Here is a 19841-nt window from a genome sequence, read left to right as displayed (position 1 = left end):
ATATAGTGAACCCAGACTGTGAAAAAAAAAAAAAAAAAACCACCTTTTTTGGTAAATTTTTCATGTTTTCCACTATATTCTTATATAGCAGCAAGGAAATTGATTTGCAGTGTCAGGAGGACTTCCTGAGGAAGACTCATTAAATATTGCTGTGGAGTTCCTGTAAAGGTTACAGAATATCAATCAGCGCAGGCCTTGAAACAATGATGTAGGCATAGTTGTCCTCTGTGTGGAAAGGGAAATAACTGATATCTTACCAAAGTCCCTTCAACAGCTATTTTTTAATGATTTCTGCTGACTATTGGTTTTAGTTTACAAATGAAAAATTGAGCCAGTAGAATTTATCTGAATTTATTTAATTAAGAATCATACTGTAAGTTGCAACTGCTACAGGAGAGTGGTATTTTAGGAAGACTCAATAGCTGTAAATGTGGACAAAGGACTTGGGACCTCCTAAAATAGCTCCTGTACATTTGCAGTTTTCTTTTTTCTCTTTTGACCTATCAGCTATTCTTTACTGCCTTGTGCCCCTGCTCCTTTGAAGTTTCACTTCTTAGGTTTTTTTGTAACTAGGATTTAGTAGAGGGCCAGTGAGTACGAGAAATATGTTGACAGAGTAGGGTTTTTTTGTTGTGTTGGGGGTGTGTGTGTGGGTTTTTTTTGGTTGGTTTTTTTGGGCAGTCACGTAATGGTTTTATATTGGCCTGTTCCGAGTGGAAGAGATAAGAGCTTACTATCGCTCATTTGTTACATGAGTTTGTAGCCAAGAGCTCACTATGAAGGACTAATTTACAAAACTGTGGAACAGTCCTCAATTTTTTGTGGTCTGTAGTTCTCATTTTATGAACATTTAATGAAGAGTGAACAACCAAGTACAAGTCTACAGACTGTCTAAAAGGCTCAACACACATTTTGAGAGCCATAGGGTTGACTTAAATTTCTTCTAGGTGCTTTCAGTTCACAGCTGCTACTGTGTGCTGAACTAATTTATGCCACTCAGAAGGTGAATAAAAGGGAGATTTTTGTCACTGCATGAATGCTTTAGAGAGGAGTAGGGGAAAACTGCAAAAAGACTGAAGGAGGCGTTGGATATATTGAGAGAGTACCAAGAAACTATAAAGCAGAGGTGAGTGGAACGATACAAAAAAGTTACTTGACAGGATTAAACTCTCAGACTTGGTGAAGAAGAAGGTGCCATGACTTCAGTGAAAGAGGTTGAAGGAAAATAGGTCAGGAATGGCTAGAGGAGAAGTGGAGTGTTATGTGTTTATCCATCACTGTCTCTGTCTCTTGCTCTAGATATACACAAACACACAGACATACATATAAAAAAAATGAGAAAAAGCAATATATGTATATACACAGTAGCTGCTAAATAGTGTCACGTTACATTCAGGTAAGGGGTTGACACAAGAAATACGTGTCATTATTTGCAAGCAGTACTAGAAATTTCAGAGAAAAGTCTGCTGAGGAGAGTTTAATCTTACCTTTTAATTTGGTAAGAAGTGTAAAAATGGATAATGAATGGAGCAACATTCAACCCTATCAGGACTTTAAGAAGAAAGAAGTAGGCTGAACAGCAGCAAATGTGGCTCAACTAGGAATAATTCATTCTGATATGTATAGCTCACGGAAAATATGCTGTAAGAGGTAAATATGTAAGAGCTGTGCGTAATGCTCTAGCTGAGGGATTCTCACTAATGTCACCACTGGGAATTGTCTATCTGCTTTAAAAAAAGCCAAGTATGGAATTAAGTGGATTTCCAGAGAAGAATTCTTACAGTTTGAGAGAATTTTATTACAGATTCTTTAATCTGTAATCTGTAGATTATCTTCTAAAAGCTGAAATACATCTTTCTAATCGTTGAGCACTGGTGGTTGGAGACTACAAGTGGGTATCCAGCAATATCTGGCAAGGACTATTTGTAGCACTTTTAGAAACCTGCGGATATCTTATAATTCCTATTTTAGAGTTTACATGAAACCTTAAAAAGCAAGGTTTGTACAGCGCACAGATTCTGTATCCTTTGTCAGTTCTGGATAGATAACTTTCAGAAAAGTGAAAGTGTCAGTTCACGTTGACTTCCAGGGAGAGTTCAGCACCTGTACTCTCTCTGTTCATTTCAAAGAACATAGACTTTTAATGACTAAATCTGCTACAAATTCACTGTAAGATGACCTTTGTTCAACTTTATAGTTGTTCTGGAGGTGTTTCAGTGATTACCACACTGCTGCAATGGAAAAAACACCTGACACAACCAGCCCTTTTTTAGTTTCCTAAATGTTAGAATCTAGAGGGGAAAAAAGATAGTCTGAAAAGAATCCTTTCTTTTTAAGGCATTCTCTCTTTCGAAGATATATGTCTACTATATGGTATTAACATTCTCAATATGTCATTCTTTCCCGTGTTGTCGTCATGTAACCAGAGCTCCGCAGGTTAGCAAGCCAAAGGAGGGTTCATGCACTAGCCAGTCACGGAGTGCATCTTCTGAACGCTTGTCTCCTTCACTCCTACTAAGGTTCAAGACTGTATAATATGGATGCAAGTAAGATCAGAACCAATTTAATATGCAGCCTGAGTCATATGGGTTGCTAAATTTTGACATTTGTTTAGGCAATGCAGTGTATATTATATGTAGTATAGGAGTAGTATGTAGTATATATTATACCCTGGGGCTTACAATTATAAGGGTTATCCCTGTTAAAAATATATGTTTCCTTCCTGTAAAAAGGAGAGGTCTCCCACACATTTTTGTCAAAGTCTTGCGTCAGGTAGGTTCTCTTCTAACGAGAATTTTTCTTCATTCTGTTGATTGTTGCTCACTCAGTGAAGCTCAGAAAGTCTCCTTTATTTGGCAGCTATGTTTTAATCTATAGTCCTGTAAATTATAGAACAAGATGTTTGATTTATATTTTAAAACTGAAAAATGTTTCACAGCTTTGATATCGCTAGTACATAGAATGTTGCTATGCCTGTTGCCTAGGACAATATCATACCATTCTGTACGTTTTCTTGTGTCAAGAGATAATGAATCACGCCAGAGCAGAGAAACCTTGGAAAACAGTACGGTTAATAAATACAGTAGTAAATTGACTAGGGAAGTAACAAGATGACTCTTTTTAGGTTTGTTTTATTGAAGGATAATTTTTCTTTTTACCTTGTCCTATATATAATTTAGTAAAAAGTCCTGAGAAGTTTACAAAGTGAACTGCTAGCCTTTTGGTTTCATAGAGTTTTATATCCTTTAGCATTCAGCATAGATTTTGTAAGTTTATCATATGAGTATGTAAGGCAGTGGAGAATACTATCTCAGATCTTTAGCATCTTGTATACTCTGTTTAATACTGTTTTTTTTTTTACTCTCTGTGAGAGAAAACCGCTCTGTATTCAAAGAAAGGTGGGAAGCATGTAATTTTGGTGAACTCACCTTCTCTTAGCCCTTATTCCTTCCTTTATGAGAGTTTTAGTGTGTCTAGTCAGTAAACTGGAGACTACTGACTCAAGCAATAGAGCCTTCTCTGAAATATGCTTCTATGTTTATGTATTATTATTAAAATAAGCATTCTTTCAAAAGGTTTTGTTCCTCCCAGGCTGTTTCTTTTCCACCTTTGAGTTATACAGTCCAGATGCATGGATCAGCCTCTCTTCCAAATTAGACAACGATTAGCCCACATTAGATAGCCACAGGGAAATGTTGCAACTCCCTGAAAGATACTTCAGTACAGGCAAGCTTCTGTGCTGTTCAGCAGAGCTTAGTGTTTTAATAGAACGAAAGGAGCAATTTCACTACCTGAGGAGATCCTTTAAAGCTGCTTGCAATCATAAGAGTTGAGGAAGCACTGACTTGAGCAAGAACTCACAGCACTGCTGTATAGGAAGGGTGCAGGGTCAAGTGAGCCTCAGCATTCAATTTTGAAGATTACCAGATAGTGGGAAAGTTGCAGTGATTCGGACAAGAGAGAACAAATGCTGCTGGTGGTGAAACAACTCAAAATAGCTGTTTCTAAGCCATTCCTATAGTTGTATGGTTGGCCACGCTCTCATCAATAAATAATGTGTCATAAACACATTAGATAAGCAGCTGCCTCTGATCTCTGTGACAAAAAGAATGTCACTTTTCACTTTTTTGTGTGTCCCTGGCACATATCTCAGCCTTCCAGTGTGTCTGGAAGTATTGCAATCATTATGGTCTTACAAAGGAGGCTGATTTTGTGACTGCTAACTAGTTGAATAAGCATCTGACAGTGCAACAATCCACAGTGTGATTCTCTTCATGCAGATGTTTACCAGAACCTTGGATGCTGGTAGTTTTCTGGCCTAGCAGTTCAAGCATCCACAGAGGATTCTGGTACATGGAATCTGAATCCCACCATTTTCAGAATTCAGTTAATATCTGCTCGAGTTTCTGCATGTCAGAAACTGTATACTTGCACACGATACTTGAATACGTTTGGGTAGGAAATACTCAAACCAATAAATTTTCACAAAAATTAAAGAATATTAACTGCATGAAGTGCGATGAGAGAAAGAAAGATGGGAGTTAAGAAAACACATCTTTGGATAGAAACTTAAACTCACTTTAATACAGGAATAGAGGATGTCTGAAAGATATTGATACCTTTCTACTAAACTGATGGGAAATCTGTGCAGCACTGGCACTCAAATATGTTCAGCTTTTTGTACAAGGAGCTCAGTAACAAGGTTCACAAGGTAAATATGGACTGGGTCTGAAAAATCTACAGGAATGAAAGGACCATACCAAAACATGTAATAAGAAAGGCCACTGTACAGTAGCACTACTGCTGCTTAGTGGCTTCATTTTGTTTTCCTTTCATTCCCCACAGAATGCTCTGAGGACAGAGTCTGGCCCAGAATTAAAAGGAACGTTGCCACCTATGTTCCTGGCTGAACAGATACAGATGGAGAAGTGACCTCAAGAGGCTGCCTCCTCTGTTTGGGTGGTGGGGTTTTTTTTGTTGTTTTGTTTGTGGTCTTTTATTTTGTTTTATTTTTAAAAGAAAACTGTCTTGGAAGCTGCTCCAAATCAGAGAGGGAACATGAAGGGACCTTCCTCAAATAGATTGAAGCTGTTCTTCAGCTTTCCAAATCATGAAATAATGCCATAAGTACCCCGGTACATTCCTTTCAACAATGTGTTGGCAGCAGTTAATCCTCTTTCTATTCAAGAGCCTGGTACAGCTCCACACATTGGAACACTTTAATAAGAAGCTCTTTCCCAGGAAAATGCAGTGTTCTCCCAGCCGATAATGTAGTGTCGTAAGCTTTCAAAATGTTAGTTTTCAAATTTGGATGGGAAGGCTACTTTTCGGCTATGAGTAGGCAGAAGTAGCAGTTATCTCATAATATGCTCCTCTACAGCAATTCCAACAATGGAGGGGCCCTTCTTCCTGTCAAATGTACTGAACTACTAAATTGAAAGGTGTTTTAGTACATTCTCAAACAAATTAAAAATATTTTTAGTAAGTATATAATACTTTTTGAAATAATTTCCTCATGGGATTTTATCTTTCTAAATTTTGCTAGGGCAGATACGTGAAATGATGTTAATTGAAAGAACAGAGGTAACCATTAGCAACAGTATGTTCCTGGAATGTAGGTAGCAAAAGGTCATTGTATGCTGTCTAGTTTCTTGCCAAGTCTATTATTTTATGTGTACTTCAAGTATGCTGAAATTTTTCTATGGCTCTGTTATCTCTTCCTGACTCTGTCCATGTTTGTTTGTTTTTCTCCACACTTATATTTTGATTCAAGTTAAACTGTGAGCTTAAAACAGGCTTACAATATTTGGTACTATAAGCTGTAAGCAGAATAAACCTACACTGTAGTAATAACGTCATGATTTTGTTCAGTCTAGTTGTAAATACCCTTGTGACAAACATCAGCATTTCTGATAGCTAATAGGAAACATAAAGAATGCTGTCCTTCACATATATGTCCTATTATTCCACTTAAATCTCTTTTATTCATTAGATTCTTGTAACTTTTATCACTTTTCTTCTGTGTTATGTATAGGAAGAAAAGTAAAAATCTTTCTTCAATAACATTTAGTCAAGCTATATATGTGTGACTAGAGGTAGTGAAACCTTCAAACATAGTGTGTCTTTGGGTATGAGACACATTACAAATCCACTCCAATTTTTTATTTACGAGCAAAATATCCTGTGTAGAATTAATAGTTTGCTACTACTGAATTAAAAACCTTACTCTGGTTTGTGTTAACCTTTGCATTCTAAATTAACCCTAATACCAATGGAGCTTTTTTCCTTCAATATTCTGTTCAAGATGCTCAAATGCCACCAGTCCCCTGGCTTCTTTCCCAGGCTATTGGTCGATTCAAGAAACTGAACTGCTGCATATTTTTAAACAACAAAACAAAACCCCCCAAAACAACTACAACCACAAAAAACTCAATACCTACAATAAATCTTTTCAAACTCTCATCAATTTCTATTTTCAATGAGATCCAAAAATAGTTAATGATTTGTATCTTCAAGTCTCTGTGCAAGACATTTTTTTACAGCAAAGTTTCACATAGTCTTAAGGTGTTGGCAGCAAACTCGGTATACTCAAAGTTACTCTGCTTAAAATGGCTTGTACTAACCAGTGAGCTTACATTCTGTAGTAGTTCAAATGGTTACCTACAGCTACCTCCAGTTTGTTGTAGTGGCAGCTACAGTGATCCTCTAGGTTCTTGGGCTTTTTTCTATCAGGACTGTTGTTGATTTTTTTTATTTCTTGAAATGTGTGATGATTTATGGAAATTTTAATTTATTAAGAGAACATTAGATAACCTTCCTGTACCCAGTATCTTCTTGCCCTAAATGCCCTGCTATGTAGATGAGTTTGAAATTTTTTTTGAAGGTAAGCACATTCAGGCCTTAGGCCAGTGGCAGTAGTGAATTCTAGTGATAAAGTGTCAAGACATTGTAATAAATGTCTGTTAAGATATTTCTCCTCATTTAATTTGGGGGGATTTTACTTAAAGATCCTCAGCTTTAATATGTCTTGATATATATAAGGAAAATTTTTTTTTTAATGCAAGCATCAACCAAACCAGCTGAAGTGAAAATGAACTCTCCAGATTCTACCTGTATTTTTTTAATAGTGCTGTTAAGGTCAGACGTGTGATTCCTTTGGGAAAGCATATAGAATTCAAAAAGCAAAATCTCGGAGGCAATTACTGGACATGTCTGCTTTTTTATAGTATGTCTGGCATGTAGTGGCACCTTTGCTAAGTCATATTGGCCACTGGCATTCTAATCCCTCCTGGGATATTCAGATTCGACAATTGAAAAGTTTTATCACAAAGAAATGTCTTGAACTCATCCCTTAACTTGGGTTTCTGATTCTTGATAATTCAGTTATATAAATTAGCTTTGTCAGTTATCTCCAGTGGCTTCCCCAAGACTGTCAGGCTTATGTAGTTATTTAACTAGGGCGCCTTGTGCTCAGAAAATCACTGTTTTTCATTTTTACTCTTAGTATCACCTGCTAATTGGAATATAAACCCACTATGTTTGTAGTTTGTCTTGGAATCCCATCGTCTTATTTTGCAAGACCATGTAGTTTATGCCAGGGAATGTTTAGGGTGAGACTGAGGCCCTCTGTTGAAGAATAATTTCACTTACAATGACCATGAGGCATTTGCAACCTCTTCCCATTGCAATCTGCATAAATTATGCAATGTCCATAAATTACTCCCTTCTGCTCTGCTTTAATACGTGCAATCACAAGTGATGAAACATTGGTGCAAACAACCTTCACAGATTTGGCTATTCCTGGGCATCTCACTATAGAACTTCTCTTTTTCAAATGCTTGTTATTTCAAAACAGAGAGTATCACTTTCAATGCTGATCTTACTGCTCTTGTTGTTTATCTTCCCCTGCATTAAGAGGTGAGGAGAACAAGGTAGTGTAGGGGACTTGGGGTGGTAAGAGAAGAAGAGGAAGACGTAGTGATAGCTACACAATCTCTTTTTTTGTGGTCTGTGCAATTTATGCAAGGTCACGGCAGCTTTTAGATAGAAGCTGCTGAGGACTGCTGAGGAGCAAGAAGCTGTGATCAACTCTGTCATCTTCTGACCCCTGAAAACATCAGCCTTGCTTCTTGGATGCAGGGGAGAATAATGTATTTTTAAAATGCCACCTCCCCTTTTTTTTAATTTAAGTTGAATAATAAAAGAGTAAGTGCAGATATGAGGGTATCTACAGTCAGACTGAACTGAGGCTTTGTGAGAATTTCATGTTCTGAATGCTGCCTCCTTTCAAAAACTGCATCTGCTGCTGCTGTTTCAGATGGTTTCAGCAGGAGAGCAAAGGCCCTGGCATTAGGGAGAGCTGCGTTGTGCCTGCTGAGGAAATAGCTGCTAGTCTCTGAGCAAGACTTTCTCTTCCTTGGATATATTCTTTGCATAGATTGTATGTTATAGTTTAATTATATGTTCTGGACTTGTTGCTGCTTACTTTCTAAGGGAAACACTAAACCTTTGTTCTGCTTGAACAAAGGAAATACAAACAATTTACAGCACTTTGGTATATTTAAATACTCATTATGGTGCTAACAGTTCAAGTTGATTGGCACCATGTGTCTTTTTTTAAATGGGAGCAGCAGGGATAATTGTGTTGAGGCCATTAATTTGCCATTTACTTTCTATGACACTCTTTACAAAAGAATCGGGCCAAGATTTTTGGATGGGGTAAGGTAGGGGTCTGCTATTTGAGACTTCTCGCAGAGCATTCAGAAAAGACTGAGCAGTGACTTTCTGCAGACAGCTTCCAGAAACTGGTTGCTTTTAAAAATCCCCATCTCGAATCTTCACTGAGAATTGTGTTCTTAAGACAAATTTGTCTTTTGGTGTGTGAAACATTCTAACCATGAGAGAGAGAGAGAGTAATAGCATTTATTTATTAAGAAGTTGTTATGCAGTTAGGGAACAACAGCGTAGTAATTCAAGTGTCTGGCTGCTCAAATGGATTACTTTGACAGCTGGATGTGGATTATGGTGCGAGTCTAAAGTAATTCTTCAAGCTCTGTTGGAGCCCCAACTATGCCAATGTATCAGTCGTATACTTCCATCATGGCTCACTATTTTGCAATGTGGTGGCAGCACTGTGGAATTACTATTGAAAGCTTTCTGTGTCTTTTTCCCACAGCACGCAGTTCTGCAACCACGCTACAAGATAGCTGAATAAAGATTGATACCTCAGTTGACACATTCATGAGTCTGGAATTTGAGGAGCAATTGTAGCCCTATGCATAACTGTTGGCAGGACATGAGTACTGAGAGGTACCGTGAGACTGGGCAGGTGGCATTCATGGGAATTAGTGACTGGTGTGATGCAGTTCATCATCTGTCATCATCCGTATAGATGTGCACAAATCTTCAACTGAGGAAGTTGCCAGCCTCTCTTAAATAAATTTACCAATCCTCCAGGAGCCATTCTTATTGCTGGGGGTTTGTCCTGTAGCGGGTTTTGTCATGAAGTAAATACCTATGTGATATGACAGAGTCTAGTGCAGAAGTTCCAGGCTGTCTGAACTGGCTAGCTCATGTACCAAAGCAGCACAGCTATATCCATCGTATGTGTTACAGGCAAGTAACTACCTGTAATGCTTAGCCCACGCAGAGTGTTGTGTTAGCATGGCTCTACAGCTGAATAAGCTTACAAATTTCTCCATAGCATTGCTTTGTGCTACTGCAGCCATCTTACATGTGTTCACACCTCCCCATTTTTGGAAAAGAAATGCTACTTACGTTTAGGTGCACTTGTACATAAATATCATCCAAATAGCCAGAAAAAAAATTGGTTTGATTGAAACATAAGGAAACTTTTTCATTATTATTTTTCAGTGAAAATAAAGCTAAATGAAAAATGTTTCTATTTCACAATTATGGTGGCCCAAACACAAACATTTTGTTTGGTTGGGTTTGTTTTTTTGGTTGTATGTTCTCTTGGTTTAGTTTTCTTTTTAACCTTAAAAAAAATACTATTAATTTTAAAATGTAGTATGCCACTTGAAAATGAAAATTAGAACCTTTCTAAGCAAAACAATTAAAACTCTTTAGGCTGCCCCTCCTTGTCTTATGACTTTCTCTCACTTAATCTGATTGTGAAGTTCAGACTGAACTTGGACCAATCTCTTTCCAAACTGCATCTTTAAGTCAGTATACTAATACTTATGTTTCAAAAAAAAAAAATCGATTGCAGCTATAAACTGGAAATTATAGGTAGCGTATGCTTACATGTCCTTGCAGAAAGGTTGGATACGCAGTCTCACAACAAAACTATGTGGTTTCCATATTGCTGGTATATTGTGTAGATGTGCTGACTGAATGTTATGCTATGTGCCAACAGGCTGATAATATGCTACTTTCTTTTCGTAGGGTTGCAAAAGGTCAGAGTGTTTACTCTGCAACGATGTTTTCTTGGTATTAGCAGCTGCATTTGTCAAAGCTGTTCCTCCTTAATCCTGGCAGAGCAGAAATCTTACTGCGGGGTTAAGGTTGTTGGTCTGGTAGGCTTTGCATGGAAACACTGGTGCCCAAATGAGGAACACTAAGATATTTATTGGCTAGTTCTTTTCCATGACAATAATTAATAGTTTGAGGCTTTTTAGTCCATTTATAAAGTGTTTTTGGTTAAAAAGAAACCTTGTAGTACCTGCAATCAAAGTAGGTGTCTCTGCAAATACCTGTTCTTTGCTTTGTCGTCAGGTTTCTGTGGTGGACTATTCACTCTTAACATGTCTTTCAACATGGTTATCCATAGCCTGTTATCAGTACACTCTTATTGGCCTTTTATTGCCTAGACCCTGTTTAATCGTATTATACCACTTTTTGTCTTGGTTCTCTTACAAGTAACACCCTAATGTTCAAGGTGAGCTAAGAATTCAAGGATTTCTTTTGCTTTTTGAATGAGAATTTGTAAAGAGCGTGCACGTCATCCTAAGTCAAATTCCACATGATATCATCTGTCAAATTGCTTAGAAGAACTTGAATTTTAAGTATCTATTTCATCAGCCTTTCTGTTTAACTATGGCTCAGTGATGTTATTTTCAATTCTGGACTGTAGATATCAAATATGTGCTTCCCCTTCTTGATTAAAATATACCTTTCATTAAAAGCTACCTCTCCATTTTTGAGTGCATTTTGATGACACTTCCTTAGGTTCTTTGCAGGTCTTAACTAGATGAGGGTGTTCCATGCTAGATCACTTCTCTCCCTAACTAGATGATGGCAGAAGCTTTGCAGAATAAAGCTAGTTACTGGATGAGGAGGAAATGCGGATGAAGTGGCAGTAATTTTACATTTAAGCACATAACACTTTCTATTGCAAAAAGTTTGTGTAACCTCCCCCCCCCCCTTTTTTTTTTCCTAAGTGGAAAGATCATCTACCTCTATATTCATTGGAAAATAAGACTATGAACCTCAGGCTTTAGGGTTTTGGGGGTGGGGGTGGGGTTGTGATTTTTCTTTAAGCTGTTAAATTTTGTCCTGCCTTAACTAAGCAGTAAACTCTTAGCACATACGTTGTAAATGGCTGCAGCAGGAACAGCAGCTGCAGCTCTTGAAATGTGTGAAAGACTGAACAGGTTCTATAGCATCTGTAAGGCCATCTGAAAGACTTGGTGATAGATCTTTTCATTTTCCTACGATAGCACTGGCTGCTGATGTCTCCATCCTCCTACTCCATCATTAGAGGCAGGTGGAGGAGCTTCCCTTCATCCTCAACCTACTGCTGGTGAAAGCAGAAAGAACCAGATCAGATTCCTCCCCAGGTAGCCCCAACGTTTATTTTAGGCATGGCCTTGAATTATGTGATCATACTTTATACTCCCTGAATTGGTCGCCTCGGCCAATGACTGAATCAAATGCAAAAGGAAGAGTTATTTCACATGGGTGATTGCAGGTTGGACTTTTTTTAACTTAATACTCAACTCTTAACCTAAATATATTTTATTGTAATTAATTACATTATCTGTATAACTATATGCATATTAATTATATATATAATACAGTGATTATTATTATAGGGCTTTTAACTATATCAGAGTACCTGTGAAATTCAGTTCATTTGTTTTCATTCACAGTGTCGCTGGGAGGGAGGGTAGTGTAAGTTTAGGGTCTCTGAGGTTGTATAGAAAACATGTAATACAGATCTTAGAGAAAACTTTGCTCAGGATGATTTATGTAAGGTTGAATGTTGGAAATTTTTATGTGAATGTGTATATGTGTGCATACAGGTGTTGCAAAAATATTTATGGAAACACAAGTGGAATGAGCCATGACCAGTCCCTGTAGAGATTTGATTAAACTGATAAGACATGAAAGACTGAAGCGAATTATTCTGTGTATATAATTAGTAAATGACTAATTGCTTGCTTTAAGTTGTTTAAAAATGATAAGGTGTTTCCAAATCTCTGAATGTATGGAATTTAAATTCATATCAACTTCTGACCTCACATACCAGGTAAATCATATTTTTATTGTTCTGGAAAATTGAGATTCCTGAAAAAAAATCCTTTGATTATCTATAGGGTTTCTTTCAGGCTTAAGAGCAATTGAAAAATCTCAAGAGAATTAATGAAATCATTGAGTGTTATAGGAATAATTTTTACTCTTGCTTTTAATATCTTCATCCATACAACCAGGAATATCCATGTTTTATTTATGGGCTGGTAAATAATTTACATTTTGTTTAATCTGAGTGTTTATTTAAAAATAAAAGCACATAAAAGGACCATGCATCTCCCAGATCAGAGCATCATTCTAATATTTAAAAAAAAATAATCATTCTCATGAATAAAATGCTAGCCCAGATTTCTGGAAACTAGCATTGAAGCCTGGTTCTGCAGGTTTCCTGTGTCAATACTAGCAATTCATTTGATTTCTCAGTTCCCAAATTCTTGGGTTTTTTTGTTGTTTTTTTTTTTTTTTTTTTAAAAAAACACCAAACACACAACAAAAAACCCCAAACAACAACCAACCAACCAAAAAAAAAAAGCTAAAACCTCTTCACTCTCTCTCTTTATCTTGTTTACTAAGTTAGTAAATACTTTGGCCCCAGACTGTGAGCTGTTCCTAGAATATACGAGGACTTACGTTTTTAGAACTGAGTGGCTAGTATTTCAAATACACTATTTTGAAATAGTAGATGCAATATATATTTTTGCTGACTACTTTTCACAAAAAAGTTTTTTTGTTTTTAAAATATTAATATTTTAATTTTAGCATTTCCTAAATAAAATGCATCTGCAAAATGTCATGATGTTTGACAGTTTGGAAAATAAATATTTTAAAATTATAGTTTCAACTACAAAAGGAAATTTATGAAAATAAATGATACAAGGTAAAAATAAAGGTTAGAACTTTTTTTCTAAAAAACCCAGTAAAATTGGAAAAAACATCTATTATTGAAGTGTTTTATTGTGGGCCTATTTAATTCAAAGAAATTTGGGTTTTTTTCTTTGACTTTTTTGGAAAAGTTTAAAAGAAACTTTTTTATTTTGTCACTGGCCTGGAAAAATTAAACATTTGTTCATTTTTAACCAGATTTAAAATCCACTGAGAATATTCTATTTTTTCCTTCTGTCTCTTCTATCTTAGCATGGTGCATTTTTAGTAGGAGTCTCCTTGGTTGAAGTTGATTTGGTTTTAGCCCAATGTTTTATATGTAGTGCTGTTTTGCTTCAATATTATTATGTTTTTTTTTTTTTCCCCTTGGAAGACGAAGGGTGCTAGCTATATCTGATGGAATTGAACATATTGGGAATCTTCGCTGGGAACTTGCACTGTGCCTCCTTGCTGCTTGGACTATCTGCTATTTTTGCATTTGGAAAGGAACAAAGTCTACTGGAAAGGTGAGGTTAAAATTCTTTGCATCAGCTGTATTATGACTCTTTTGTGCTCCAAACCTGTGTTGTCATATATATTTATTTAAATCAGAACGGTAGAATTTAACATGCATCTTGCATCGCTGGAAGTAACCATGCTTGGGGGTATATAAATTGTAATACTAGGTAATTAAGAATCAGTCATACTTTACATTGTTTTATTTCTCTTGGTTTTCATGATTTGCTTTTTCCTTAATTCTGTTAGATGAGACTGGTTGGTTTTGGTTTGGTTTTGTTACCTTAGCAGATTACACTACTGGCCAGTCCTTGAACCCTGAAATCAATACTGGGTTGTGTTGATTTCTGTGCATGAGGTATCCAAAATTCAAATTTTGTCCCAAACTGACAGGAGTTGAAACTCTGTGACACCAGTAAATTACACACAAGCAGAGAGAATTTAGAAATATAAGCAATGTACAACAAATGCAAATGGAACACCAAAAGCAGAAATAATGAAAAATCTCAGAGATAAAGATGGACGTATTAGGGGAAAAAAAGAAAAATAACTGGTACTCCTGTAACTTTTTGAGTGAATGCCATTCCATGCTGGACACCCAACAGAGACACTACATCACAGTCTAAGCGAGTCATGGGATGATGGAGAGTTTGCCCCTGGAGTATTAGCAGACATAGTTCTTAGTAGAATATATGATTAATCAACTAAAGAGAGGGAGGAAAACAGCCATAGTTCTGGAGGGGGGGCACATCTAAAAAAAGCACTGGTTTCTCACATTGGAACCGAAGAATACAAGGAAAAAAATTGGTGGATTGAAACATTTTGTGCGTTTCTTTTTCAACTGTTTATTGCTTAGTTTGGAATTGTGGTTGGATTTTTTGGTTTGTTTCTGTTATAGTAGCCTACATTTATAAATCAAATGTTTGAAATGTAGAGTGTTTTTTTAATTTAGAAAATGTCAGAGTGAAATCTTTCAGCTTTCTCAACCACACACATCCTTCTTCCTATCAAAATTTGGCTGAAACTATTTGCTGAAGTCTGTCTGTATTTGCCAACTGTGTCAGTCAATCTGGTACTGCATTTTTCATCTAAGTATTTGCACACACAGATTTATGCAGACCTACTTTTATCAAGTCACTGCAGGAAAAATGCTGAGAAAGACTGTCTAGGGATACATACAAGCATGAATAGTTTAGAGGAAAGAGGGGAAGAAAACCTAAAGAGAAAAATATAGAGAAGCAAAGGTGATATAAGGGAATGACAAGATAAATGTCCATATCTCTTTGAAGTATGCACTCCAGGGAGGTACAACTGTGGTTTAGAGTTGCCTGAGAAGCTAGAGCTGGCAGTGAAGAAATGAAACTGAGCAAAACTAATTTTCTTTTTTCCATCAGAAAGAATGTCTGAAGATGGCGATCTATTCTACCATAGTATAATCTGACCCAAGGGTGGAGGAAAAAACATGTACTGTGAATGTACATGCATGCATGCAAGGTTGTGCAAAAGTGCACTGCACTTAAGAAAAATAGCACTGGTAGAAATCACTTGCTGATAGGGAGAGGCTCTAGTGATTTTTGGAAAGGATATATTATACATTTCTGCATTTCTGTGGTTTGCATTCAGATTTTTATTGTTCTTCATATACATATCACACGAGATTCCTTCAGTTTATACCATTTTCCCTGAAATAGATCTTGCATTTTGGAAGTAATTAAAGTAAAACTGACCTGTTTGACCTTCCCCCCCCCCCCCAGCTTAGCTAAAACTTCAGCTTACTGGTAGGTGGAATAAATTTTATTTGATTTTATTTCAGTGTGATTTTTATAACCACCTTTCTGATGAGGTTAGGTGAAACAACCTGAGAAAGAGACATGTCTTGCCCGCTTGAAATGGGATGATAAGCTTTTCAACTAAGCAGAAATAACTAGCCGTCTTGCAACAGAAGTGCAAAGAAAATTGAATTAATACTCAGTATTCAGCTTTATAGGTCTCAGGCTTAAAAAAAAATTAGATCAGGGTCCTGTAAGAAGTAGACTCATCATATATTTACACTATTTGAATCAGTTTACCACGAGCAGCAGTTCTGTTTCCAAAATCATGAGGAAGCAGACTGGTAGATTCCTGTGTTCCCCAGGATACACTGTGGTATTCAGCAGTCTGCCTATGCAGAGTTTCTATCGCTTCTCAAAAACCATGCAGTAACGATCTTTCATAGCCAATATCGATCATTTCTTTTTTCCAGTTCTGTTCCTGTAATTAGTAAGGAAAGCTTTTTACTAGATGAATGTGTGACATGGCAATTGGTTTCCAGTGATACTTTTTTGTCCTGGACATAAGTTCACTTTTTAGATGTATTTAAGAATTTTAATATTCTTACACTTGCCACTTATTTACAGCCAAAGTCACTGGAAATCTGTACCATCTCGCTGCCTTCCCAGACCAGTTAAACAAAGACATAGCAGGCAGGAGTTTGTGGATGCTACAAAGGAATGAAATGCTCTGAAATATAGATGACAGAGCAGTCTCTTGGGCTGCGGTTTCCATTTCTGATATACTGTCATTTCGAAAGTTCATATTTAAGCTCATCCAATCATAGTCCTTCACACTAGATTGAATTTACTATATGCTTATTTCCAGGAAACATTTAAAATTGACTTCTAGACTTTTATCATAATCTTAAAAGTGTTTTTAGGCTAGCCTGTTAAATTTGCTATATACTTAAATTGGATTGAATAATTTCAATGAAATAACTTTTATTCAAAGCAGAAAAGTTTTATCACCTTTGGAAACATTTTCAAAGGAAGGTGTCTGTGGGACAGAACAGCTAGAGAGAAAGAGAACAGAGGAAACGGAGAGAGACAGAATGGAGAAGGGAAGAGAGAGACTTACCATCTTCATACAGCTGTGTTATGTGAAATATTCAAGAGGCTGGTTTACTCTTTTCCTCTTTTTACTCTGCATCCTAATGCAGGGTGAAAAAAAAAATTAAAAGCCTTAAAAGCAGTCGTAAAATAAAACCATCATTCTCCAACTAGCACTACCACAGAACTCATCAACTCAGATTATGAATATTTAATATTTTAAGATATTAAATATATTAAATCTAACAAAGTTTAACTCCAAATGAAGTGCTTGCGATGCTGTTAACAAGATGTTCCAAACTTTTCCATTACTGTTCTTGAAAGTCATCACTTTCTCACAAAGCATTTTAGTTTTCCATTCCAACAGATGTGTAATATAAAAATAATTTCAGGTGGTTCTGGCAGCTTTCAGGAGAAACATATTTGTCCCTTTTCTGAGGTTCCTGCCATTAATTATTCAGTCTTAGATCTGAAGTTATTTGTATGCTAGCTTTCACATTTAAAACATTACATATAGACTAAATGCAGGGTCTTTGAATGAGAAACTCAAAATCAAGAAGAGAAAAACATGGCAATGTAATGTTATCATAATGTTATGTGTATATTGCAACTTGCTGAGCTTGATAATACATTATATCCACCTTATACAGAAGTATTTTCAGTAGATAGCATCAAATGCTTCCAAAGATGAGGTAGGAACTATGTAGAAGGCTGAAGAGAGCTAATTTTCTAAACATTTAAAGTGTCAGTCTAGAGTCTGATCATTACGGCTTGGTTCAGTATCTTATTTTTCCAAAATATTTTTTACTGCTAATTATGACAATTCTGAGTGTTTCTATAATGTATATACCTACAGAATTGCTGACTTTTGCTAATTTTTGATCTTTATGTAACACTTATGAAATCTTCAGGCACCAGGGAACCAGTTCTTTTTTTTGGATCTTGGCTATCCATTTATTAGTTTGACTAAATGTCCTTGTGCTTTAAACTTTGAGAAAGGGACACCAGAAGTTCCTAATCTGTTTTTCCTGAATTGCTTGCTGAAGGAAGTAAACCTAATATTTTCCTTTTTTCTTTTTCTTTTTTTTAATGAGAGTATGGGAGTTTTTTCAGATAGTGATCACTCCTCTGAGCTTATAGTGACTCCTCACTTGTAGCAACTTCTGCACAATTCCTTTTGAAGTGAGGAGGCTGGTAGACTTAGAGTTATATAAAGGCATTACGGTAGTCTGTCTTATTCATCAGTCCATTCCTTTTCTGTTCAAACATCTTGCTTACTTTTTGAATGCATCAACACATCCCTGTCTGGTGCTGATATTGTTAGTTTGGAACCCTGGCATGTACATGGATTTATAGGATCACAAAATTGTACAGGTTGGAAGGGTTCTTGGGAAGTCTCTTGTCCAGCCTCTTGGTTATTCCAATGATTAATTGTCCTCATAATATGAATTGTTTATTAATTACTTTTTTCCTACATGTAGGTTCATTCCAATATTTAATTTTGTTACTGAATTATACATTTTTTTTTTTTGCTTAGCTTGTTACATTTGTCATCCACTCCTGATTAAAACATATTTTTATATCATCTGTGTTATATGTATGTATATGCATGGGTTTGAGTGCCTGCAATTACTCATGCACACAAAATGACTTGAAAATACTTCTGTATTAATAAGCTAAGTTAATAGCTGGATTTTTTTTTTCTTGAGTCTTTCTTTCCTAGTCATCATCACTGGCCTATTCATGAATAGGAGTGGCAGCTAATCAGCATACAGTATGTCACGCAGCTATGGAACAACTGACCAAACTTGCTCATGTCTTTAATATCATTGCATGATGTGCTTCTGTTCTCTGCGCTGTATAAGAGTGCTAGTTCTGCCCACTCTGTAGATGAGGAAGGGTTGAATCAAAAGTGTTAAAAAGCAATCTGCAATCTTGCTATCATTTTCGAGTATGGATATTAGAACATTTTACCACACCCTCAGCTTTGTGTTTTTAAGTGTGATATCTTCTGTTTGAAAGCAAGCCACAAAGAGAAAAGCAAAATTCCTTGTAAAAGGGAAACTAAGATACTAATGACTAATAGATTTGGAACCAAACGCTGGTTTAGGCAGTGAGTGTTTGATGTTTAATAAGTGCCATGAATTGCCCTTGTCCATATACAATATCTTTTACATTTCTTGGAAAATCAAGCTACGACCCTTTCAGTCTTATTGCAAAGAGTTGGACCTAATGAACAAATAATGCAAAGTCTGCTGAAGACTTCAACAGGTCTGCCAAAGGATATTATAGAGAAACGTTGCCAAAAAGACAGCTTCCATCTTACAGAATATTCGTAACATATAATATTGCCAGATGAATTTGTACCCCAAACCATTGTCTTTGCTTTGCCATGAATTCTATGGTAATAGAATATATCATTACACAATGGTTTGGTTATAAAAAGCAGACAACAGAAAAAGCTTATGCTCCTTACAAAATAGTAAACTGCGTTCAGATTTACAGTGCATTACAATTTGTTCTCTGAAACCTTTCCATAAAGAAATCTGGGTAACACCAATAAGTGTAATTATTTCTGATATAATTCGTCTGGGTAACAAAAACTTTAAAAAAATCTGGATAGCTGGAGGAAAATTGCTTTTAATCTGGGAAACATTTAGTAAACAAAAGAAAAATTAATGTCTGTTGTAAACCTGTAGGTCAGGTTTTGTCATTTTATGACTCAACACAGCCAGCATTTTCTGATATGAAGTCTTAAAAGAATATCATAGAATCATAGAATGCTTTGGACTGGAAGGGACCTTTACAGGTCATCTAGTCCAACCCCCTGCAATGAGCAGGGACATCTTCAAGTCAATCAGGTTGCTCAGAGCCCCGTCCAACCTGACCTTGAATGTTTCCAGGGATGGGGCCTCCACTACCTCTCTGGGCAACCTGGGCCAGTGCCTCACCACCCTCATTGTAAAAAATTTCTTTCTTAAATGCAGTCTAAATCTGCCCTCCCTTAGTTTAAAACCATTGCTCCTTGTCTTGTCACAACAGGTCTTGCTAAGAAGTCTCTCCCCGTCTTTCCTATAGGCCCCCTTTAAGTCCTGGCAGGCTGCTATG

At 36.4% G+C, this 19841-nt stretch overlaps 1 protein-coding gene across 1 annotated transcript in view; it reads left to right on the top strand.

Annotated features, from left to right (window-relative positions):
- Nucleotides 1–19841, top strand: part of SLC6A11 (solute carrier family 6 member 11) — a 109163-nt gene that overhangs the window by 15737 nt on the left and 73585 nt on the right. Inside the window, exon 5 of the mRNA XM_075513644.1 lies at nt 13751–13883. Within this exon, the coding sequence (XP_075369759.1) occupies nt 13751–13883 (133 nt within the window). The remainder of the gene's footprint in view (nt 1–13750; nt 13884–19841) is intronic.

Source organism: Mycteria americana, chromosome 11 (genome assembly GCF_035582795.1).
Source record: "Mycteria americana isolate JAX WOST 10 ecotype Jacksonville Zoo and Gardens chromosome 11, USCA_MyAme_1.0, whole genome shotgun sequence".
Taxonomy (NCBI): Eukaryota; Metazoa; Chordata; class Aves; order Ciconiiformes; family Ciconiidae; genus Mycteria; species Mycteria americana.
The sequence above is the reverse complement of the archived record's forward strand: the minus strand, read 5'-3'. Positions and strand labels throughout refer to the sequence as shown.